The sequence below is a fragment of the Gopherus evgoodei genome, unplaced genomic scaffold, assembly GCF_007399415.2.
Source record: "Gopherus evgoodei ecotype Sinaloan lineage unplaced genomic scaffold, rGopEvg1_v1.p scaffold_60_arrow_ctg1, whole genome shotgun sequence".
Taxonomy (NCBI): domain Eukaryota; kingdom Metazoa; phylum Chordata; order Testudines; family Testudinidae; genus Gopherus; species Gopherus evgoodei.
Genome location: NW_022060081.1, coordinates 922,900 through 948,737, shown reverse-complemented (window position 1 = coordinate 948,737; position 25,838 = coordinate 922,900). Strand labels below are relative to the sequence as shown.

Below are 25,838 nucleotides of genomic sequence, written 5' to 3'. Positions count from 1 at the left end.
ACCATCGTTTCAGCCCCAGCTCTGTGCAAGACAAAATTACAAGAGCTGGATGATTTTATAAAAAGCTGCATAAAATGTGGGGGGGGGGGGCTATATTTTAGGGACCTATTGATCAAATAACCCCTTATTTGGACAATTAGCTTTTCCCTGAATGCCCATGAAAAATTTGTCCAATCCAAATAAACGTGAATTTGAGAGTAGTTAGAATAGTTGGTCTTTAAATAGAAAATAATGCTTCCATTGAGCTAGCTCTTGCCTCTCGGGGAGGTGGATGACGTATGCTGACGGGAGAACCCTTCCCGTTGCTGTAGGGAGTGGCTACACTGAAGCACTACTGCGGTGCAGCTACAGTGTTTCAAGGGTAGACAAGCCCTGAGATACGACATTCAGTGACACCCCAGTCCCTCCTATTCCTTACTGCACTGAATCTCACCAGCCCATGCTCAATGGTCCTGGCTTTCTCTGGATTTCTCTCTGTGAATAAGAAGCCTATCCAAGGTGACTTATTTTAGATTAAGTCGTGATGAAATCTCCAGGAATACATCCAACCAAAATTGGCAACCCTATTCCCAGCAGAGATGGGGCTAGTTAAATCCCTCATAAGTGAGGCTACAATTTAGTCATAGAGGCTGCAAAAATCAGGGAATCCGTGACTTCCAGAGACCTCTGTGACTTCAGCCTGCAGAGGTAGGGAGCTGTGGAGTACCCCCACCCATGGGAATCCTAGAGCTTCCGGCCACCAGGGGCGGCGGAGGAAACCCCACAATTCCAGGCTGCCGAAGAAAGCCCCTAGCTCCCAGCTGCAGCAAGGAGTGGGGGCCCTGGAGCTGCAGGGGGTGGAGGTACCCTGCCACTCCCTGGCCACTGCAGGTGGTGGGGGAACCCAGCAACTCCACACTGTCGTGGGTGGCAGGGGCCCCCACAGCTCCAAGCCACCACAGGCAGTGAAGCTCCCAGCTGCTGCAGGCAGTGGGAGACCTGCAGCATCCAGCTACAGGGGACGGGGGGACCTGGAGCTCTGACACCCATTGAGCAGTAGGGGCCCCAGAGCTCCCAGCCAGCCAGCAGCTGCCCAGCCGTCACAGATGATGTGGGGACCTGCAGAGCCTCATTTTTTCAGGGATCTTTTTAGTAAAAGTCACAGACAAGTCATGACATCCGTGAATTTTTCTTTATTTCCTGTGACCTGTCTGTGACTTTTACTAAAAAGATCCCTGACAAAACCTTAACCTTACAAATGCATATTTGATCACCTAGCGAGCTGCCTCCAGGATTTAACTGGTTAAAATGGGCTAGGGTTAATGTAATAGAATCTTCTTTGTGATGAATGTCCCATGAATTCCCCGACCTCTCTTGTTTTCTTTCCCCTGAGCAGGGTTTCCAGTTTCCAAACCTGATGTGGTCTCCCAGCTGGAACAAGGGGAGGAGCCCTGGGTCCTGGATCTCCAAGGCTCTGAGGAAAGAGGGATCCTGAGAGGTGTCTGCATAGGTGAGGAATCATTAAATCAATTCCAGAACTCTCAGTGCCTGAAAGAAACAGCTGGGACTCCCTAAAGAGACCCTGTGAGTTCTTGGAGTTTAGGATTATCCCCAGAAGGCATTTTATCCTCAGAGCAGCTGTCACAAATGGCTTCCTATGGCTCCTGATTGACACCTGGCAGTAGTTCCCTCCCTGATGGGAGGTGGAGGTAGAATTGCTTCCCTCCTCTCTCCCCTATGGAGAAGAGTTTTGGAGAATTCAGCTACTAGTTCTTTTTTTTCTCTCTCCCCAGCTCTAATTTTGGTTTGTTTTCCCTTTTCCATCCCTGTTTCTGAGGTTCTTCTCTCTATCTGAGCAGGTACTGGGATAGTGAGTGAGAATGAAGAGCAGAATCCTCAGCAGGAAGATGGTGATCAAGTGGAACCACATGGGGGATTATCACAAAGATCCAAAGGGAATGTGTCCAGGCATTGTGTGCAGGGAAAAACCTGTGAGAGTGAGCACAGGCCAGAGAGGGAGCAGAGAAACCAGCCCACAGAGAAAGAGGGTAAATCCATTTACTGTCCAGGAACTCACAAGGACCTCAAGGAAATCACAGCCCAGCAGATAAAACCTACAGGAGAGAGAAAAAACACATACACTGAGTGTGCGAAAAACTTCACTCTGAACTCCACCCTTATTAGACATCAGATGATCCACATGGGAAAGAGCCTCTACAAATGCTGTGAGTGTGGGAAACCGTTCAGTGTGAAATCAAACCTAATTAAACATCAGACAAGCCACACAAGAGAGAGAGCCTATCAGTGTTATGAATGCAGGAAAAGCTTCACGCAGTGCTCATCCCTTATCAGACATCAGAGGAGCCACACAGGAGAGAGACCATACGAATGCTGTGAGTGTGGGAAAAGCTTCACTGCCAGATCAGATCTTAATAAACATCAGAGGATCCACACAGGAGAGCGCCCCTATGAATGCTGTGAGTGTGGGAAACAGTTCACCTGGAGCTCAGCATTTATTAATCATCAGAGGATCCACACAGGAGAGCGACCTTATGAATGCTATGAGTGCGGGAAAAAATTCACCTGGCACTCAGCACTTATTAATCATCACAGGATCCACACAGGAGAGCGCCTGTATGAATGCTGTGAGTGTGGGAAACAGTTCGGTAAGAAATCAAAACTTATTAAACATCAGACAAGCCACACAAGAGTGACAGCCTATGAATGCTGGGAGTGCAGGAAAAGCTTCACGCGGAGTTCATCCCTTATTAGGCATCAGAGAATCCACACAGGAGAGCGACCATACGAATGCTGTGAGTGTGGGAAACGGTTCACTGTCAAATCAGACCTTAGTAAACATCAAAGGATCCACACGGGAGAGCGCCCGTATGAATGCTGTGAGTGTGGGAAACGGTTCACTTGGAGCTCAGTGCTTATTAATCATCAGAAAATCCACACAGGGGAGCGACCCTATGCGTGCTGTGAGTGCGGGAAAAGTTTCATCCGAAGCTCACACCTTAACAGACATCAGAGTCTTCACAAGGGAGATACACAACATAAAAACTTTGTGTAGGGCAGAAAATAAATTATTAAGACATTTGCTAATTCTTACATAGTGACCTTTTAGGGCTGTTTGCACCATTCGCATCACCGTGTTATCTCAGCTCCTTCAGGTGAGTTGCCTGCTTTCCTTTTGCAGGTCGGGGGTGAATCCCATGGTCCTTTCTGCTAAATCTTTTCTCCTGTGAGTCGTGGGAGTGTGTACTTCCTGCAAGGAATGTCCATCACCCCTAGCTGGGGGAAATAGGGGTGACCTCAATTAGCTACACTGAGCAGAAACTGAGCTTGACTTTGTCTCCTCTAAGATTTTCCACGGAGTTGGCTGCTCAAGGTAGGGACCCCAATGTAAAGAGACACACAGTTTTGCAGTGTTGACATAGCCCAGGTACAATGGTTGGGGTTACCTAGCACCTTCCCCTTTGACCTGTTCTAATCCACATCAATATTCATAGTGTAAACACGCCCTGACGCTCACATTCAAACTGTTACCCTACTGGCAGAGCGATTGTTAGTCACCAAGTTCCCCCTTTGGCGACAGATTGTCTCATTCCCAGTTGTTCTCACGCTGGTCCAGGTCGTGCTGGACAGCAGGTTTTGTGGGGGGGTTTCCACTATTTTCCATATTTAAAATATATTTCAATATAACGAAGAGGAGGAGCAGCAGTGGGACAAATGTATCGTTTCGGCCTTTGTGACAAAGGAAGGAAATGGGCTGAGTCGGATGGATTACTTCCTTCTCCATGACAGTCAGTATGCCTGTTCCCTCTAGCAGCACTGGTGTCTGTATGAGCCACAATGGAGTTTTTCCTCCCTTTATTCTACTCCCCACCTCCCAAAGAATCTCTGCAAGTTGATCCTAAATCCAACTCATTAGGGCTAGAGATGCAAGTGTCACAGACCTGGATGGGGAATTCCAGTGGACACAAAACAGAGTGATCATTCTGTGCTTTTATCCCTGTTTCCATCTGTTGGCAAAGCCACTTCTGGACATTTTCCTGCTGATCTGGGATTGTTAGCAGATGAGAAGGGTGGCAGTTTTCCTTCATTACGATGTTGCTAATTATTTTTCTAAATAACACGACTCCATAATAATGAAGTGCTGTTGAATGAAGCAGGTTTGAATGGATCAGAGGAGAAAATGATGGGGGAATTTGCTCTCCTGATTTATTTTTGAGTAATCAGAGGTAATCCACTCTGGAATTTCATTTTGTATGAAAGAGAAAGTGACTTATACTGCTCTGTGTTGTGGCTTTTTCTCTCTCTCCTGAAGGCCATTTCGTCACATTGAATATTAGTTCTCTGGGATGTAGCTCAGATTTATCAAGGCCTTTGGGACAAATGATTGTTTGCTAAAATAATCCTTCCTTATTTTAGCTGTGTCTTTCCCCCACTGCTGCATGATGACATGAAAAAAGCTGAAGTGCAGTTCACTCATCAGGAGAGGATGCGCCAAACCATTGGGCATGCTGCCAAGGAAACAGTAATGCGTTTAGGGCTCCACTCTGAAATGGTGAACAGCAGCACACCCCAAACTGTGCAAGTAACTGAAGTAACTGGATGCATGTGTCCTCCTATGATTTGGGAAACGCTGTCCCTCTCTGTGTTGATTTGAAAAAAAACAAAGTTCATTTCTGGTGAACTTGCCCATGAGAGATGCTGCAAATGTGCACTACAGTGAACGCAGTGTTGAATGTGATATAGCTGCAGAATATCTATTTTTAATATACTCTGCTCCTTTGGCGACTGGCAGGGATTCTGATGCAGGAGTGTTTCTAGTCCCGAACTTGGACCTGTACCACCAAATTGGGGGTGTTTGGGGAAGCCATTCCTCCCTAACACTGCTCACATTTTGGGTGGTTTTGTAAAAGATTCAGTTCCAGAGAAGTGTAAGTGTACCCTGACCGTGGTCAACGATTTGGCAAGAACTCAGTTTGATACAGAAGGCGCCCCGCTGTGGGGAACTACAGTCCAGGTAAAATTCTTTGTTTTTTAACACTGCCCCTTAGTTCGGTGTCTCAGATTACACTCCCAAAGGATGCCATGGCTTGATTGGAAAGTTCTTCACTATTTGAATCCAAAGTTCCATGAGGCAAAGTGAGAAATAGTTGATGCCTTCAGAGGATATTCCTTCACCAGCTTGATTGGGAAACAAAGAGTTTCATGCTGTTGAAATGGTGGTAACTGATGAGGGAATGAATATGTCAGGTTCCAATTTCAGACTGCTAGAAATACAAATGTTGAGTCCTTATTCTAGGCTTTTCTCCTGTAGTTTTGCTTTTGTGTCTTATGCAGTTCTGCCACTTTGCCTCAACTTTCTGCTTCTTCGAAAGAGTGGAAGGTGTGACTATAGAGTTGAGGTCCTTTTTCTCATGATGCAAACCTTCCCACATAGCATGAGACCCCTTCCACCAATGCTTGTGTCCAAATCCCCAGAGATAAATGAACTCTCGGATGTGGAAAGCTCCTGTGCTGGTGTAGATCACGTTTACACTGTGCTCACTTGGCGGAAATGGAGATTAAAAGGAAACTAACATGTATGATAAAATTTTATAATCTTTGAATATGTTCTTGTAACCAGTGAAAATGAAATTACCAGTGAAGTTAATTTCAGGTTAAAGCCTAAGTTAGTGATAACCTGAATTATACTGGAACACTGTGACTTGCATCGGTTTGCTTTTTGCTAGTAATATACAAAGTGGTGGCTAATCTTCAAAAGTTTATTGGATGCAAAATACCCAGTGTGGACTGAGGCGTTCTGAAGTACATCATCACTCCAAGGCTGAGGTGGTGGAATGTGTGAGGAATGTATAGGAGAACACAGAACCAGACTTCAGTTGTTTCTATTTCAAATGGGATATGTTTTGACAAGCTTTAAAGTAAAATTCTGTAAGGAGACAAGTTGTGAAACCTTTTACCAAATTTGACTGTTCGGGTCACTCAGTTCCCCTCTTCTCTGCACAGCAAAGATGTATAATATCTGTCATGAGATGTCCCTGGTTCTTTTTATGAATGGCAATGCATGCATGATGCAATAGGTTGTTTTTCTGTTGTTTTGTTTTTGCCACCTGCTGTTTTTATGGGAGCTGAGACCCCTTTTCCTGTTTTGAGGAAGCCAGCTGTTATGGCTCAGCCTTTTAACTCTCAAGCCAGGCTATGAAACCTCCTCCAAACTGTCCTTGGTATTTTCATTTTTGAGATCTTTGGGGTTCAAATCTCCACATTGCACGAGGTTCCCAACAACTGATATTTTAAAAAAAACTGCTGGGTTAAGTGGGATTCTTCCAAACTGACGACAGTTCAAATTCTGCCTCACTTGAAATGGATCTGGCCACGTTGTCTGTAACCAAAGCATCCTTCACTCCTCATTTGCCCAGAGACTTCAGGGGAGTGACTAATGTGGGGTGAGCTGGAATCAACCAAAAAGACCAAAGTAAAGGTGTCAAGTGTCAGAGGTGTAGCCGTGTTAGTCTGGATCCAACCTGAAACACATTCTCACCAGTAACTGCACACCGCACCATAGTAACTCTAGCTCAGGAACCAATCCATGCAACAAGCCTCGATGCCAACTCTGCCCACATATCTACACCAGCGACACCATCACAGGACCTAACCAGATCAGCCACACCATCACCGGTTCATTCACCTGCACGTCCACCAATGTAATATGCCAGCAATGCTCTTCTGCTATGTACATCGGACAAACTGGACAGTCGCTACGGAAAACGATAAACGGACACAAATCAGATATTAGGAATGGCAATATACAAAAACACCTGTAGGAGAACACTTCAACCTCCCTGGTCACACTATAGCAGACCTTAAGGTGGCCATCCTGCAGCAAAAAAACTTCAGGACCAGACTTCAAAGAGAAACTGCTGAACTTCAGTTCATCTGCAAAATTGACACCATCAGCTCAGGATTAAACAAAGACTGTGAATGAATTGCCAATTACAAAACCAGTTTCTCCTCCCTTTGTTTTCACACCTGAACTGCTAGAACAGGGCCTCATCCTCCCTGATTGAACTACCTCATTATCTCTAGCTTGCGGCCACACTAACCCTAATACGATATAATAATACCGATTTTAGCGCTACTCCTCTCGTTGAGGAGGAGTACAGAAACCGATTTAAAGAGCCCTTTATATTGATTGAAAGGGCATTGTAGTGTGGACGGGTGCTGCGTTAAATCGGTTTAACGCTGCTAAAATCCGTATAAACACGTAGTGTAGACCAGGCCAGTGACTTACAAAGCACACTGAGAGGGAAGCTGACCCATGCATATTTTTCATTTAAAAAAACTACTAAATAAAGCCCCCATTCTCCAGAGGGAGACAAGGTCAAAGTGAAGGGCTAGGATAATGAATCATAAAATCACAGAAACACAGGGGTAAAAGGACCTCAAGATGTCAGCTAGTCCATCCTCCAGCCGTGAGGCAGGGCCAAGTATACACAGACCATCTGTCTAACCTCTTCTTAAAAACCTCCAGCGACCAGCATTCCATAACCTCTCTTGGGAACGTATTCCTGTACTTATCTGTACTCACAGTTGGAAAGCTTTCCTAATATCCAACCTAGACATCCCATGCTGCAGAACAAGCCAGTTACTACTTCTCCCCACCTTAACCCTAACCAGGAGAGGAGAAGAGAAGACCAGATTTCAAGATGACGACCATGGTCAGTGGTGTCAGACAGCTGACAGGTCGAGGAGGAGGATGGAATGCTGGTTCTGAGCTTTGCCTAGGGACAGGTCATTAGAGACTTCAGCAAAAGCAGCCTCAGCCCTAGCCCTAACCCTAAGTACTACAATCTCTGACTCCTTGAATCCTTCCCTTCCTACCCCCCACCAGATCCTCCTGTGATGGGTTGGGTCACAAGACGCCCTTGGGACTGTCATCTGAGATGCTGGAACTACCTCTGAGCCCATAGCTCTGTCAATTAGCGATGTGAAAAATCTCATCCCTACCTGACAAATTACAGTAAAAGCTGCAGTGTCAACACAGTTACAGTGGCAAAAAAGTCCATTAAACAGAAAATCAAGGAAATTAAATACCCGTAAAGTACATGAAGCAGAGTTAAGGCTGCCTAGTGCTGCCTCGGGCCCTTCCAGTACATGGATGGTGGTGAAAAATAAAACCTCTGAAAACCAGGGAATGAAGAATTAAACTACACACCACCCCTGCAATGCAACCTTAACTCTGCCCTTACCCCCTAACCCTGGAGCTGGCAAATGTCACTGGGAGGGTGGTGCAAAGGTCAACAAACTAGCCAAGGAAGGGACCAATTTTTCATCTCTTGAAGGCTTCATGTCAGGACAGGATGCCTTTCTGGAAGATGTTTTCATCAAACACAAGGTATTCAGTGCATTACGCCATGGCCCGTATTACACAGGAGGTCAGACTAGATGACCTAATAGTCTCCCCTGGCCTTAAAATTTATTGATTGACAGAAGGAAGGACTAAGAACATGCCACTGTGGGTTTTATGTTCCTCAGATCTGAACAGCAGCATTTATCCACAGGCACTCCAGCAGCATGCACCTTGCCCTGTACCTTTACATGAATGGTGGAGGGACTAATTGAAGCAGCCTGGCAAAGCTATGACAAGAAAAGAGGTGCACGTGAAACTGGAAGGAATAGGTATTCCTCATTTCAGCACTGACTGGTGTAGACGGCGTCAATAAAGGTGCACAAGGGTGTGTTCTTGCCACAAGGATTGTCAGCAGGCTGGTGCCATATATGCTATGGATATCCGGGGCTCAGGGAGGAGTAAGCGAAGGCAACGACTCAGAAGGAATACTCATTGGAAGGGTAAAGAGGTGGTGACATTATAGATTCAGACTCAGACTCTAGGACTGGAAGGGACCTCGAGAGGTCATCGAGTCCAGTCCCCTGCCCTCATGGCAGGACCAAATACTGTCTAGACCATCCCTGATAGACATCTATCTAACCTACTCTTAAATATCTCCAGAGATGGAGATTCCACAACTTCCCTAGGCAATCTATTCCAGTGTTTAACTACCCTGACAGTTAGGAACTTTTTCCTAATGTCCAACCTAAATCTCCCTTGCTGCAGTTTAAGCCCATTGCTTCTTGTTCTATCATTGGAGGCTAAGGTGAACAAGTTTTCTCCCTTCTCCTGATGACACCTTTTTAGATACCTGAAAACTGCTATCATGTCCCCTCTCAGTCTTCTCTTTTCCAAACTAAACAAACCCAATTCCTTCAGCCTTCCTTCATAGGTCATGTTCTCAAGACCTTTACTCATTCTTGTTGCTCTTCTCTGGACCCTCTCCAATTTCTCCACATCTTTCTTGAAGTGCGGTGCCCAGAACTGGACACAATACTCCAGCTGAGGCCTGACCAGCGCAGAGTAAAGCGGAAGAATGACTTCTCGTGTCTTGTTTACAACACACCTGTTAATGCATCCCAGAATCACGTTTGCTTTTTTTGCAACAGTATCACACTGTTGACTCATATTAAGCTTGTGGTCTACTATGACCCCTAGATCTCTTTCTGCCATACTCCTTCTTAGACAGTCTCTTCCCATTCTGTATGTGTGAAACTGATTGTTCCTTCCTAAGTGGAGCACTTTGCATTTATCTTTATTGAACTTCATCCTGTTTACCTCAGACCATTTCTCCAATTTGTCCAGATCATTTTTAATTTTGACCCTGTCCTCCAAAGCAGTTGCAATCCCTCCCAGTTTGGTATCATCCGCAAACTTAATAAGCGTTCTTTCTATGCCAACATCTAAATCGTTGATGAAGATATTGAACAGAACCGGTCCCAAAACAGACCCCTGCGGAACCCCACTTGTTATACCTTTCCAGCAGGATTGGGAGCCGTTAACAACTACTCTCTGAGCACGGTTATCCAGCCAGTTATGCACCCACCTTATAGTAGCCTCATCTAAATTGTACTTTCCTAGTTTATCTATAAGAAAATCGAGACTGTATCAAATGCCTTACTAAAGTCTAGGTATATCACATCCACCGCTTCTCCCTTATCCACAAGGCTCGTTATCCTATCAAAGAACGCTATCAGATTACTTTGACACGATTTGTTCTTTACAAATCCATGCTGGCTATTCCCTATCACCTTACCACCTTCCAAGTGTTTGCAGATGATTTCTTTGATTACCTGCTCCATTATCTTCCCTGGCACAGAAGTTAAACTAACTGGTCTGTAGTTTCCTGGGTTGTTTTTATTTCCCTTTTTATAGATGGGCACTATATTTGCCCCCTTCCAGTCTTCTGGAATCTCCCCCGTCTCCCATGATTTCCCAAAGATAATAGCTAGAGGCTCAGAAACCTCTTCTATTAACTCCTTGAGTATTCTAGGATGCATTTCATCAGGCCCTGGTGACTTGCAGGCATCTAACTTTTCTAAGTGATTTTTTACTTGCTCTTTCTTTATTTTATCTTCTAAACCTACCCTCTTCCCATAAGCATTCACTATATTAGACATTCCTTCAGACTTCTCAGTGAAGACTGAAACAAAGAAGTCATTAAGCATCTCTGCCATTTCCAAGTCTCCCATTACTGTTTCCCCCTCCTCACTGAGCAGTGGGCCTACCCTGTCCTTGGTCTTCCTCTTGCTTCTAATGTATTGATAAAAAGTCTTCTTGTTTCCCTTTATTCCCATAGCTAGTTTGAGTTCATTTTGTGCCTTTGCCTTTCTAATCTTGCCTCTGCATTCCTGTGTTATTTGCCTATATTCATCCTTTGTGATCTGACCTAGTTTCCATTTTTTATATGACGCCTTTTTATTTTGTAGGTCACGCAAGATCTCGTGCTTAAGCCAAGGTGGTCTTTTGCCACATTTTCTATCTTTCCTAACCATCGGAATAACTTGCTTTTGGGCCCTTAATAGCATCCCTTTGAAAAACTGCCAACTCTCCTCAGTTGTTTTTCCCCTCAATCTTGATTCCCATGGGACCTTACCTATCAACTCTCTGAGCTTACCAAAATCCGCCTTCCTGAAATCCATTGTCTCTATTCTGCTGTACTCCCTTCTACCCTTCCTTAGAATTGCAAACTCTATGATTTCATGATCACTTTCACCCAAGCTTCCTTCTACTTTCAAATTCTCAACAAGTTCCTCCCTATTTGTTAAAATCAAGTCTAGAACAGCTTCCCCCCAGTAGCTTTTTCAACTTTCTGAAATAAAAAGTTGTCTGCAATGCAGTCCAGGAACTTATTGGATAGTCGTGCCCCGCGGTGTTATTTTCCCAACATATATCTGGATAGTTGAAGTCCCCCATCACCACCAAATCTTGGGCTTTGGATGATTTTGTTAGTTTGAAAAAAGCCTCATCCACCTCTTCCACCTGATTAGGTGGCCTGTAGTAGACTCCCAGCACGACATCACCTGTGTTTTTTACCCCTTTTAGCCTAACCCAGAGACTCTCAACACTTCCATCTCCTATGTCCATCTCCACCTCAGTCCAAGTGTGTACATTTTTAATATATAAGGCAACACCTCCTCCCTTTTTCCCGTCTGTCCTTCCTGAGCAAACTATACCCATCCACACCAAAATTCCAGTCGTGTGTATTATCCCACCAAGTTTCAGTAATGCCAACAATGTCATAGTTGTATTTATTTATTAGCACTTCCAGTTCTTCCTGCTTATTACCCATACTTCTTGCATTTGTATATAGGCAGCTAAGATACTGGTTTGATCTTGCCTCCCAGCTTTGCCCTGACCCTCCTTTCTCTCTGCCATTATAGCCCGTGCTCCCTCCTGTTTCCAACCCATCTCCCAGGTCTTGTTCCCCACTTACCTGTGGGGTTTGCTCACCTGTCCCCGTCGAACCTAGTTTAAAGCCCTCCTTACTAGGTTAGCCAGTCTGTGGGCAAATAAGGCCTTTCCCCTCTTCGAAAGGTGAACGCCATCTGTGCCTAGCAGTCCTTCCTCGAATAGCATCCCGTGGTCGAGGAAGCCAAAGCCCTGCTGGCGACACCATCTTCGCAGCCAGGCATTCACCTCCACGATGCATCTGTCTCTGCCCGGACCCCTACCTTCAACAGGAAGAATCGAAGAGAATACCACCTGCGCTCCAAACTCCTTAACCCGTACTCCCAGAGCCCTGTAGTCACTCTTGATCTGCTCAGTGTCACACCTCACAGTATCATTTGTGCCCACATGGATGAGTAGCATGGGGTAGTAGTCAGAAGGCTGGATAATCCTCGACAAAGCCTCTGTAACATCTCGGATACGGGCCCCTGGCAGGCAGCATACCTCCCGGGATGAACGGTCAGGGCGACAGATGGGCGTCTCCGTCCCCCTCAGCAGAGAGTCTCCAACTCCAACTTATGAAAGTCTGTGATGGATTGTGTGCAGTAGGCTCAGTGTCTGAGCGCAGGCCAGGGCAGGCAGCTTCTGTTCCCTACATCGGACCTACCCCCACATTTTGCTTTAGCAAAGAGACTGTGTTAGCATTTGTGCTACTGCGCCTGTGCTCTGCTCCCAAAGTGTTCTGTAGCGGGGAGCGCTGAGCGCTGGTCTATGGGTCACGGGCCTGTCGGGGTGTCGCTGAAACAGGGCAAAGCTGAGGGTGCATTGTGAACCTTAACTCTTCATTTCCCCTTCTAAGAACCGAGGGGACGGGAATCCTTACCCAGCAAGGTCACGTTCTTATAGTTCTCCTGCATGACGTCTCTGTAAAGGGCTCTCTGAGCGGGGTCCAGCACAGCCCCCTCTTCCCTGGTGAAATACACAGCCACCTCCTCGAAAGTCACCGGCCCCTGAAAGAGCAAGAACCCCCAACTCTGCATCTGCTGCCCAGTGACAACCCCACCGGTCACAGGGGAGAGGGCCAATCACATGGAAGCTCTGGGAGGCAGGATCACACTCCCTCCCCATCAGAGCAGCCAGGAGGCATCGGGGGAGGGAAGAGAGAGAGAGAGAGCCCCTCGCCCCTTCTAGCAGAGAGAGATGGGAGGGGTCTTCACATTCAACACTCACCTACCTGCCAGAAGCTGATACAAGAGATGGAGCCCCCAGCAGGGTCCAGGGAGAGCCCCCTGGCAGAAATCCCAACACCCTCCCCAGTGCCAGCACTTGGATGGGATGGGATGGGCTGTCCTCCCCGGGCCTCACTGGGGGTTGCCCTCTGGCTAGTAGGTTCAGACTCCAGTATTGGAGGCTGGCACATTTCCCCAGCCCAATCTGGGGGTGTGTGTTTCCTCTTGACTAATTAGGGAATTTCCACCCACAAACCCCATGGGTCTGTTGCTAGAATCTAGGCCCCACCGTAAACAAATCCCAGCTGGTTTGTCACCCCCTCTCCCCCTCCCTTTCTCCACCCTGGGTATTTCCTGCCCCCTCCCAGCTCCTGACCACCCCAGAAGCACCCACCTCCTATGTCTTTACTACCCTTCTCCCGCCAATAGGGGCCCACCAGCAACTCCCCGATAATCCCTACCTGAGCTGGCTCCACGGCAGCCATTTCACTTCCCTGGAAGGATGGGATGTAACGCTGCAGCCTGTCAGGGCAAGAAGGGGACGTGTCAGAACAGGACCGTCACGTCACATCACAGTTCCCCCCGGCTCTTTCCTCGCAGATGGATGTTCTCGACTCTATCATGCAAACAACAGAAATATTCAAAACACAATTAGTAATTGGGGAGGGGGCTTTAACTACCCAGACACCTGTTAGAAAAAGGAATTATTGGGGACACCTGTTTGCTTCAGAAGATGGACGTAATAACCAGGGGGACAGGCATTTCTGGGTTGATTCTGACTAACAGGCAGGAGTTTGTTAGCAAACAGAAGGTGGAAAGTAGGGTTACCATATTTGAACTTTCAAAAAAGAGGACACTTCATGTGGGGGAGCCCCACCCTCTATCCACTCCCTCCCCCTGACTGACACCCACAGAATCCCCAACCCATCCAACCCCCGCTGCTCCTTGTCCCCTGATCACCCCCTCCCGGGACTCCTGCCCCTAACCATCCCCCGGGACCCCACCCTCTATCTAAGCTTCCCTTCTCCTTGTCCCCGACTGTCCCCTCAGGACTCCATCCCCTACCTGTTCCCTGACTGCCCCACCCCCTATCCACACCACCGCCCCCTGACAGCCCCCCGGGACTCCCACACCTATCCAATCACTCCCTGTCCCCTGATTGCTCCCCGAACCCCCGACCCATCTAACCCCCCTGCTCCTTGCCCCATGACTGCCCTGACCCTTCTTCACACCCCCGCCCCCTGACAGGCCCTCCCCCAGAACCCCCGACTCATCCAACCCCCCTTCTCCCTCTACCCTGAGGCTGCAGAGGAGGGCAGGGGAGCCAGGGAGAAGGGGAGAGGCTCTGGCTGCCAGAAGGGAAGGGCTCGGCCTCTCTGTCAGCAGCGCCACGCTCTGCATGGGGAGGGAAATCCCAGACCTTTTGAGTTTTACAAATTCCCCCCTGGACTTTATAACCCAAAAAGCCGGACATGTTCAAGAGAATCCGGAAGTATGGTAACCCTAGTGGAAAGCAATATGGGCAAAATCGTTCATGAAATGATGATTTCGTGATTCTAAGAGAAGGAAGGCGTTACAGCAGGAAAATAAGGACAACGGACTTCAAAAAGGCAGACTTCAATGAACTCTGAAAACTAGTATATGAGTGTGACATTTCCCTCAATATTCTTTACGAAATGAATATGTGATAACAGAGATGTACTTTGTGCAAGGTGGGTTCTGTCAGATATCATTGGAAAGGTTATAATTTACTGACGTGCATCCGATGAAGTGGGTACTCACCCACGAAAGCTCATGCTCCAATACGTCTGTTAGTCTATAAGGTGCCACAGGACTCTTTGCTGAATTTACTGACTGTGATTATCCAATTTGTGTGCACATATAATTTCTGTATCTGAAGCTGGGAATATTGACTGTGTATTTGTATTTCAACTATGCTACTTTGGGTGACGCCCACTGCTAACATTTCAGGTACAACAATGGAAAAGCCAGACAGGGCGGATGGGCCATCAGCGAAGACAATGGACTGTGAAAAGGCTCCATACTGCCAATGACTCCTGGACGCTGTGATACTACAGAGTCAGGTGGTCTTGTCACCGGATACTCAACATTACCTGGGACTTCTTGTAACTTTCCACTGGAAGGGAAGGAGGATAAAGTTTGGGAAACAAAGGATTTCCACCTTACATAAATCCTATTTAAGGGTAGGAAGGCAAATGAGATTCCTCTTCTCTGTGGCCTGTCTGCCCAAGAAGAAAGACTGCTAAAGCCACCTGAAGAGAAAGCGGGAGGGGGGGAGGGAGTCCAGACTGAGACAGGGGTCCAGTCTGAAAAGAAATATAACTGGAACTCTGAACCAGAGACACTTTGCAACCTGCCTGAATAAGATTTAGAGTAAGAAATTACATTGTCAAGTATCAGAGGGATAGCCATGTTAGTCTGGATCTGTAAAAAACGACAAAGAGTCCTGTCGCACCTAATAGACTAACAGATGTATTGGAGCATAAGCTTTCGTGGGTGAATACCCACTTCGTCAGATGAACATAGTGGAAATTTCCAAGAATCAGGCTAGAGATAACGAGGTTAGTTCAATCAGGGAGGATGAGATCCTCTTCTAGCAGAGGAGGTGTGAAAACCAAGGGAGAAGAAACTGCTTTTGTAGTTGGCAAGCCATTCACGGTCTTTGTTTAATCCTGAGCTGATGGAGTCAAATTTGCAAATGAACTGAAGCTCAGCAGTCTCTCTTTGAAGTCTGAAGAAGACCAAAGGCGACAAGGAACCCCAAGGAGAAGAATTCATCTCCAAGACCCACCCTAAGGGCTTGTCTACATCACAAAGTTGCAGCGCTGGTGATGGGGTTACAGCGCTGCAACTTAGGAGGTGTACACATCTGCAGGGCATCACCAGCGCTGCAACTCCCTGTTTGCAGCGCTGGCCGTACTCCCGTTTTGTCTTGGGTGTAGAGGATCCAGCGCTGGTGATCCAGCGCTGGTAATCAAGTGTAGACACTTACCAGCGCTTTTCTTGACCTCTGTGGAATAAGCAGGTATCCCAGCATACCTGAGGAAGCGTCTGGTAATCAAGCAGGTCTCCTTCCCCGGTTTGCAGGGGGGTTCGGGGAACGCGAGAGCAAACCGCGGCGAAGCTGGTCTCCTTCCACGGTTTGCTCTCGCGTTCCCCGAACCCCCGTGCAAGCAGGTCTCCTTCCCTGTGGTTTGCAGGGGGTTCGGGGAACGCGAGAGCAAACCGCGGTGAAGCTGGTCTCCTTCCCCGGTTTGCTCTCGCGTTCCCCGAACCTCCGTGCAAGCAGGTCTCCTTCCCTGCGGTTTGCTCTCGCGTTCTCCGAACCCCCGAGCAAGCAGGTCTCCTTCCCTGCGGTTTGCAGGGTGGTTCGGGGAACGCGAGAGCAAACCGCGGCGAAGCTGGTCTCCTTCCCTGGTTTGCTCTCGCGTTCCCCGAACCCCCCTTGAAGTCGCCCAACAGCGCTGCAGTGTGGCCACATCTAACACCCCTTGCAGCGCTGGTTGCTGTAAGTGTGGCCACTCTGCAGTGCTGGTCCTATACAGCTGTACTAATACAGCTGTAACAACCAGCGCTGCAAAATTGTAGATGTAGACATACCCTAAGATAACAGCTGCCAGGACTCTCCTGCACAACCATGATGTGTGGCAGCTAAGATCCAGAGACTGACCTTGCCTGGCCAACAGGGGAAGATTGCCTGCCTGTACCAGGATTGGTGAGCATGACACTGTGTGCTTAGTATGTGTATTCTGCTTGTTTGGGAATTGTCAATAAATAGAGGATAAGGATATTACTGTGTGAGGCTCTTTCAATGGCTAAAGATCCTGCCATCCCACAGGAAGATGCACCCTGAGCACCAGGAATTGGGTAAGGGTGGGTGTATAAATTAACAGGGCTGTACCTTGATCACTAGGAATTGGGTAAAGGTGTGTGTGTCCCTACAGCATGGAAGAGTTAGAGAAATGTTTGTGGGTAACAAATTTGGTGGAGAGAATGCAGGCAGCCTAAGGTCATTTGGACCGAATTGATCCAGCCAAACACAGTAATAGCAGAGTACTTGTGGCATTGTGTTAAAAGGCGATCACTGCTTGGCAGAATGTTCACCCTGAAGCAACAGGAGGGAATGGAAACCAAGCAAAGGGACCAGGAGGGGTGGGTATTAGCTGAGGAGGTAGCGGAAAGGGGTCCACGCCCATGGGGACAATATTTGTTCCAGGGGAGAGATGCCCTGGATTCTGCTTATAAGGGGTTTGAAGCATTCTGTAAGTGCACAAAACCAAAACCAAAGAAAAGGGCTGTGAAAGCAGCAGCAGCCTGGGCATTGTGGAAAACAGTCACCAATCTCTCCAGCCTGGTAGCTACTCCAGAAAAGGCAACTGGAGGATACAAATTTGATTTGGCTGTAGTCAAGGACACTCTGGCTCAGTGTAAGGCATCTGAATGTGCCAAGGCAGCCTCTGTATTACAGAATGTAACCACTCTGCAAGCAAAAAATGGGAAACTATGAGCAGCGAAAGCGGACAGTGGAAAGCCTGAATAGTGAGCTCTCCGAGTTGCAACTGAATCTGGGAGATGCACAGGCAGCTGTTAGAGCAGTGTTACAGGAAAATAAGGATTGGGCCCAGACAGACAGTGATCAAACAGCCTGCAGGCAGCGAATAGAGAAGCTGGAAAGCATGTAGGGGGCCCAGAGAGGCATTGTGGCAGCTATACAGGGGAGTGTGAGCATGGGCACTAGGGACACAGACACTTGGAATAGGACTAGTTGGAAGGATCCTGGATGCCCATACCCCGCAGATGTTCTTCCTGAGGGGCCCTATGCCCCTGCACACAGGGAAGTGCAGGATTTGAAATTAAAGACACGAGAGCTCAATCCTCTGGCTCCAGTGATCACAAGGTTGATAACTAGTGAGGAACCTAACCCAGATGATGCACAACAGCAAAGGCAAACCAGGAAAACCATTACTGAGGTTTCTGATTTTACCCCAGATCAGGTCCAGGCATCTGCTCAGCTACTGGGACCCCTAGAGAAGGACACATGTCTGGAATGGATGGTGAAGGTGTCCCAGACTGGGTGGAGGCTGTCAGATTATGAGGTTCTGGCCCAGGCCTGTACTAGTGCCTCTGATTGGGCAGTAATTGTATGTGATTAAGAAGGAGATTTTGGCCATGGCCTCTGGGTTTGTGCCAGTGGTTTGAGGAACTGCCCCTGATTTTGAAACAGTGGCTTTTAAGACTGCATTGCTCGATGGTTTAAATTCAACAATGAAAGCGATTCTAGGACCCATAGATCCAGGTACGGGATACCCAGAGTTAAAGCAGGATATTTTTCCAACAGCGACAGTTTTTCGAGACCCACACGGACAGGCAGGAAAAGGAAATAAGGACAGGAGACTAGAGCCTGTACAGGCAGTAACTTTTGCCAACAATTGGCCCCCAGATCTCTGAGGGGAGCCAGAGGAAAAGAGGCTTGATGCACAGTGGCATGGCAAAGGAAGAGGACAGAGAGGTGCAATGAGCAGCAGAGGAGCAAGAGGAAGAAATGTGTATCAGGCGCAGAATAGAGGCCATTTGGCTGAGGGTGCAAAAGATACATTGAGAGCAGAAGTGTGGAAGAAACTCATGATGGCTGTGGAGCCAAAAGAGAGATGGGATGGGCAGCCCACAAGTGAGTTACTGCAGAGAGCTGCCTAGTTAGAGAAGCAAGAGGAAGTAGCTGACGGGGCTCCTGTTAATCCCATAACAGACCCTGAGCCATCAGTACCCCCTCAGCAGGGGTGCCCAACTCCCAGGACTCCAACTAAGGTTGTGGCTCAACTTCAGTATGACAAATGGGGGCGTCCCACTTAGGGTCAATGATGGGGAGGGCGGGGGAACAGACATGCCCCACTATGCTAATCGACACTGGAGCATCAGTCTGTGTGCTTAGAGAGCACTCGTTTCCCAGAGACGCTGTGGAAACAAAGCAGTCAACCCAGCTGGTGTTGAAAGCCTCTATTACAAGACCAATCCTGACCCGTGTAGGGAATCAGGAGTCATGGATCAAATACTGTGTTCAGAAACAGGATCCCACAGTGAGTGGGAACAAGGAGGGTGGAATACTGGGAATGCCTTACCTTAATCAGGGGGGCTGATAGTGGATTTAGCCAATGGACTCTTATGGGCAAATGGTGAAGAGCCAGCAGAACCAGACATTAATGCCACACGCAGACGTGCGCCTGTAAAGGCCCCAGAAGGAGGGCAAGCAGAAGATGACGACCCAAGGGTGAAAAAGTTTCCTGGAGTTTGGGCTAAAAATAAATTGAAGTGTGGAAATGTGGTATACGTGCCATCAAATGGGTGAAGACGTTGTTGAAAGGCTGTACTCAGACAGTAATCATTAGTGGTTCACTGTCCAACTGACAGGATGTCTACCAGGGGTTTCAAACTCAAATGACCACGAGGACTAGTACATTGGCCTGAGGGTCACATCACTGACACGCCCTCTGCTGCCTCCAGCCCTGCCCCCACTCCACCCCTTCCATGAGGCCTCGCCCCTGCCCTAGTCTCATCTCTTCACACCCCAGGGGGTGCAGGAGGAGTGCAGGGGCTCAGGGCAGGGGGGTGGGGTGCAGGACTGATTTAAGGGGGGGAAGGAGGTCCAGCTGCAGGAAGGGTTTGGGGGGCGGGCTCTAGACCGGCACACACCAGGGGCAGGACAGGCTCTCTGCCCGCCCAGCTCCCACACTGTTACAGGAAGCAGCTGAAACCTGGGAGAGGGGGAGCACAGGTCTCTGTGCATTGCCCTGGCCTCTCCTCCAGATATCTTCCCTGAAGCTCCCATTTGCCACGATTCCCTGTTCCCAGCCAATGGGAGCTGTGGGGGGCAGTTCCTGGAAGTAATGGCAACACACAGACCCCTGTGCCCTCCATCCCTCAGGTTCCAGCTGCTTCCCGGAGCGGCGCAGGGGCAGGGCAGGCAGGCTGGGGGCCTGGCGTGCCCCCAGTGTGTGCTGAGCTGGAGTCGCTCTAGGTAAATGTTGCAGGGGGTGGAAGGCGGCTGTGGGAGGCGGAGGAGGGCTGCAGGGAACTGGTGGGCCACAGAAAATAACCCTACGTGTTTGAGACCCCTGATGTCTACAATGGGGTCCCCAGGGGCCAGTCCTGGATGTGATATATTGAATATTTTCACTAATTACTTGGATAATGGACTGGAGAGCATGCTGTTTAAATACACAGATAGCAGCTGTGAGGGGTTACAAGCGCATTGGAGGACAGGATTAGAATTCAAGGTAACATTTACAAATTGGAGAAGTGGACTGAATGAACAAGATGAACTTCAATAAAGACAAGTGCCAAATACTAGACTTCGGGAGAAAACCAAATGCCTAATTATGAAGTGGGGAATAGCTGGCTAGGATGTAATACTACTGAAAATGATCGGGGGTTACAGTGGATCACAAACTGAATCTGAGTCAACCATGTGACTCAATTGCGAAAAAAACTAATTAAGCACTGGACTAGATTAGCAAGAGAGGTGGTGGAATCCCCGTCATCGGAGGTTTTACAGGACAGGTTGGACAAACAGCTCAGTGCTGGGGGCTGGACTAATTGCCCTCTCAAGGTTCATTCCAGCCCTAAAGTACTGTAACTCCTCACTTAACGTTGTAGTTATGTTCTTGACAAATGCAACTTTCAGTGAAATGATGTTAAACGAATCCAATTTTCCCATAAGATTTAATGTAAATGCAGGAGGTTAGGTCCCAAAGAAATTTTTTTGGGGCAGACAAAAGGCATATACAGTACTGTCCTGTGGTTGGGAGGTGCCCCTGGCTTACCCCACACAGGCACAGCCCGCTGCAGGCCAGGATGCTAAGAAGCACCTGTGCAGCAGCAGCAGCTTCCCCGGAGAAGAACAGGTGCCGACTTTGCCAGGAATGCTCTAGGCCCGCCTCTTCCTGTCCTCGCTCCACTTCAGGTCCACCTCCACTCCACCTCCTCTCCGGAGCACACCACATCCCTCCCCGCTGTCCTGTTTGGTGGCACTTAGGACTTTCTGGGAAGGAGGGGGAGGAGTGGAGACGCAGCACTTCTCCGCTCCTCCACCTCCCTCCCAGAAAGTTCTAAGCGTCACCAAACGGGAAGCGCCGGGAGGGAGAGGAGGCAGAGAAGAGAAACTTGGGCAATGCTCCCTTGTAAAGTTGCTGCTCTTCCACAGAATCTTACAAACAGTGGACAGAGCAGGCAGCCAAACAACGTTATAAGGGAGCATTGCACAACTTTAAACGAGCACGTTCCCTAAATGAACAGTGACCTAACTTTGGCCATGTCTACATCTAAAATTTTGCAGCGCTGGTTGTTACAGCAGTATTAGTACAGCTGTATAGGGCCAGCGCTGCAGAGTGGCCACACTTACAGCAACCAGCGCTGCAAGTGGTGTTAGATGTGGCCACACTGCAGCGCTGTTGGGCGGCTTCAAGGGGGGTTCCGGGAACGCGAGAGCAAACCGGGGAAGGAGACCAGCTTCGCCGCGGTTTGCTCTCGCGTTCCGGAGCCACCCTGCAAACCGCCGGGAAGGAGACCTGCTTGCTCGGGGTTCCGGGAACGAGAGAGCAAACCGGGAAAGGAGACCAGCTTCGCCGCGGTTTGCTCTCGCGTTCCCGGAGCCACCCTGCAAACCGCAGGGAAGGAGACCTGCTTGCTCGGGGTTCCGGGAACGAGAGAGCAAGCCGGGGAAGGAGACCAGCTTCGCCGCGGTTTGCTCTCTCGTTCCCGGAACCCCGAGCAAGCAGGTCTCCTTCCCTGCGGTTTGCAGGGTGGCTCCGGGAACGCGAGAGCAAACCGGGAAAGGAGACCAGCTTCGCCGCGGTTTGCTCTCGCGTTCCCGGAGCCACCCTGCAAACCGCAGGGAAGGAGACCTGCTTGCTCGGGGTTCCGGGAACGAGAGAGCAAACCGCGGCGAAGCTGGTCTCCTTCCCCGGCTTGCTCTCTCGTTCCCAGAACCCCGAGCAAGCAGGTCTCCTTCCCTGCGGTTTGCAGGGTGGCTCCGGGAACGAGAGAGCAAACCGCGGCGAAGCTGGTCTCCTTTCCCGGTTTGCTCTCTCGTTCCCCGAACCGCCGAGCAAGCGGTTCTCCTTCCCTGCGGTTTGCAGGGTGGCTCCGGGAACGAGAGAGCAAACCGGGAAAGGAGACCAGCTTCGCCGCGATTTGCTCTCGCGTTCCCGGAGCCACCCTGCAAACCGCAGGGAAGGAGACCTGCTTGCTCGGGGTTCCGGGAACGAGAGAGCAAACTGGGAAAGGAGACCAGCTTGATTACCAGAGGCTTCCTCCTTCCACGGAGGTCAAGAAAAGCGCTGGTAAGTGTCTACATTGGATTACCAGCGCTGGATCACCAGCGCTGGATCCTCTACACCCGAGACAAAACGGGAGTACGGCCAGCGCTGCAAACAGGGAGTTGCAGCGCTGGTGATGCCCTGCAGATGTGTACACCTTCAAAGTTGCAGCGCTGTAACTCCCTCACCAGCGCTGCAACTTTCTGATGTAGACAAGCCCTTTGAAACAACATTAAGTGGGAGGACGTTAAGTGAGGAGTTACTGTACTATGAGTCTATGCTGGCGAAATGTTTGGTCACTTGATTACAGCACTGACCAGCCCCTCCCACTAGCCCAAAACCACCGAGACATTTTGAAACTCTCACAGTAACAAAGTCTGGGAACCAAATGGGAGAGAAGAGCAGAACAAAAAGAGTGACACTGGGGGTTTCCCCCTGACACAGTCCCCAGAGCAGCACATTCCCATCGCAGGGGGAACAGGGAGAGTCTTTCCCTCCCCCTGCACCTCACCTTGATCATAGCAAAGTGAATCTGCCCAAGGATGCAACAATAAGTGTGTGGGGGCCGGTCAGAAATTGGAGAATCTCTCTCCTTAATTATTTCTCCCACTTCCCTTTTCAGTCTCTGTCTCCTTTTTCTTCTTGTGTCTCCCTTCCCCTGTCTCTCCCGCTCTGGCTGACAGCCAGTCCTGGGGGCTTGATCTCCTATAGGTGGATCGGTTCCTGCAGTTACTAAGGGGAGGAGAGATGTGGGGTGGGGAGGGGCTGTTCGTGCAGCGTCACTCTCATGCCCAGTCCCTGAGGTCTCCATGAATCACCTGGCGTCTCTGGTTCAGATGTTGGTGTGGGCAGAGCCTTGGGTTGACCTATGGGGCTAATTACAGCTGGAGAAAATCCTCAGCTTGGCTGGGCACAGAGGAAGCGTTACTCACGGTCACTCCCCAGTCCCGATCCCGCTGGGGGAGCAGCAGCTGCTCAGCCTGGGCTCCCAGATCGCAATGGTGGCAGCAGCGTCTGAACCAGGAAGCTCAACCCTAATATCCTGAGGCAGAGAAAGAGACAAGGAGAGAAACTGAGTAACTTTCCTCTTTGGACTAAGGAGTTCTGAAGTAAAACCGCACACCAAGAATTGGAGTAGTGGAATATGTGAGAGAAATAATGTACATGAGAATTTTGAACCAGTGTGGTATTTCTATTTCAGATGGAATTTATTTTGATAAGCTTTAAAGTAAGTTTCTGTTAAGAGGAAAACTAGTTCAGGAAAAAAATTGTGTAAACTTTTACCCAGTCAAACTCTAAGAATCACTGGGTTCTCCACTTCTCTTGTTTGCAAAGGAAAGTTGTGAAATCTGTCATGAGATGGCCACACATATTTTTAAGAATGGTGATGGATGCATGATGCAGTGGGTAGTTTTTCAGTTAACAACTTTTCCAACTGGAGTGGAACATGTTGTCTTCATCCAAGCCCTACTTCCCACCTGATTTGCCTGTGGACGTCTGGGGAAGCAGCATAAACCAAGGTGAGCTTAACTGTCAACCACAAAGATCCTTCACCTTCCTCATCAACTCTCTCTCTCTGGAACTGCCTGGTACCTTGACTGCAGCTACAGCATCTACTGTGCAGGAGTCCAGAGGCTGAGAGCACAGGAGAGTTCAAAACCTTCATCATTTTACTATCTTATTGTTCCTGTTTCTATTGTTCGTGTTTCATTTTAACTAACTGGGAGGTGTTATCTTTCTATTAGACTAAGGTGCGACAATGTGGCTCAGTGCATGTATCTGTGTTATCACCTGTAAGAGCCACCCAGAGGAGGTACCAGAGAGAATCACAGACCACATCCAAACAGCCCTAAAACTCTGCCCTGTGAAATCACTGAATGTGTGCGCCTCGTTCTGTGAAAGCAGCTAACGAAACTCAGCTAGCAGCTGTGACTGTTCACCAAGAACTGCTAAACAGCAAGGGCTGTGTCTGTGTTGGAGGGGGAAGCGGAGTGGTTAGCTACACAAGAGTGAATTCTAAGGAGGAAGCTTTAATTGGGGTTGAGGTTGTAGGCAGACTCTGAACAATCGGTTTCAGTATTGAAATAGTCCGTTGGCTCAGCATGGCTTGCACTGCCCACGTTAAGTTCTCTGACTGGGCTTTGTAACTGTGATGCTTTGAGGTTCATAGATTCATAGACTCTAAAACTGGAAGGGACCTCGAGAGGTCATAGAGTCCAGTCCCCTGCCCTCATGGCAGGACCAAATACTGTCTAGACCATCCCTGATAGACATTTATCTAACCTACTCTTAAATATCTGCAGAGATGCAGATTCCACAACTTCCCTAGGCGATTTATTCCAGTGCTTAACCACCCTGACAGTTAGGAACTTTTTCCTAATGTCCAACCTAAACCTCCCTTGCTGCAGTTTAAACCCATTGCTTCTTGTTCTATCATTGGAGGCTAAGGTGAACAAGTTTTCTCTCTCCTCCTGATGACATCCTTTTAGATACCTGAAAACTGCTATCATGTCCCCTCTCAGTCTTCTCTTTTCCAAACTAAATAAACCCAATTCTTTCAGCCTTCCTTCATAGGTCATGTTCTCAAGACCTTTAATCATTCTTGTTGCTTTTCTCTGGACCCTCTCCAATTTCTCCACATATTTATTGAAATGCAGTGCCCAGAACTGGACACAATACTCCAGCTGAGGCCTAACCAGTGCAGAGTAGAGCGGAAGAATGACTTCTCATGTCTTGCTCACAACACATCTGTTAATGCATCCCAGAATCATGTTTGCTTTTTTTGCAACAGTGTCACACTGTTGACTCATATTTAGCTTGTGGTCCACTATGACCCCTAGATCTCTTTCTGCCATTCTCCTTCCTAGACAGTCTCTTCCCATTCAGCATGTGTGAAACTGATTTTCTTCCTAAGTGGAGCACTTTGCATTTGTCTTTATTGAACTTCATCCGGTTTACCTCAGACCATTTCTCCAATTTGTCCAGATCATTTTGAATTTTGACCCTGTCCTCCAGAGCAGTTGCAATCCCTCCCAGACCTATAAGAGCTTGGGTCATCCCCTGCCCTGTGACCCTGAGTGATTCTGTGCTGTGCAGCTTTAGCTCAGAGCCCAGGCACCAGCAGCCTGCTCACAGCACAGTGGCCTCACCCTGGCTGCCACCGGCTGGTTACTCCTCACAAGGTGACAGTCATAACCCTTCCAGTCCTGAGTCTTCCCAAACCCATCTCCCTGCAGTGTCAGTCCCTGGCACTGGACCCTCACAGAAGGTGTTGTGTTCACTGCCTCCAAAGAGACAGAGCTCGCCCCAACCTGCTCAATCCGATGAGGATTTTGCCCTTCAGTTTAATATGCAGCAATGAGGTGGTTCTGCAGTAAAACAAGAGTGAGTTTATTAATAGAGAACAGATATGTAAGTGATAATGAGTAAGAGCAGCAGGCATAGATGTGGCTACAAGTAAAACAAAGCTGGCTTTCTGGGGACTAAAACTTGCATTCAGCAATT

General features: G+C 48.6%; 1 protein-coding gene and 1 long non-coding RNA gene across 3 annotated transcripts; one reads left to right on the top strand and one right to left on the bottom strand.

The window, feature by feature from the left end:
* Window positions 1-2,023: 2,023 nt before the first annotated feature.
* Window positions 2,024-11,877, bottom strand: LOC115643487. Its single transcript, XR_003998337.1, has 2 exons — window positions 11,837-11,877; window positions 2,024-2,093 (listed from the first exon to the last, which is right to left on the bottom strand). It is a non-coding gene; the product is annotated as an uncharacterized LOC115643487 (long non-coding RNA).
* On the top strand, window positions 2,087-4,658 carry LOC115643473 (zinc finger protein 70-like). Of its 2 annotated transcripts, XR_003998323.1 has the most exons (2): window positions 2,087-3,152; window positions 4,414-4,658. XR_003998323.1 is itself a non-coding variant. In XM_030547551.1 (1 exon), exon 1 carries the CDS (start codon window positions 2,171-2,173, stop codon window positions 3,050-3,052), a length of 882 nt encoding a protein of 293 aa, XP_030403411.1. In that variant the 5' UTR covers window positions 2,087-2,170; the 3' UTR covers window positions 3,053-4,658. The 2 variants fall into 2 exon arrangements, 1 of the variants encoding a protein (XP_030403411.1); XM_030547551.1 differs by having other exon boundaries at window positions 2,087-4,658.
* Window positions 11,878-25,838: the final 13,961 nt, after the last annotated feature.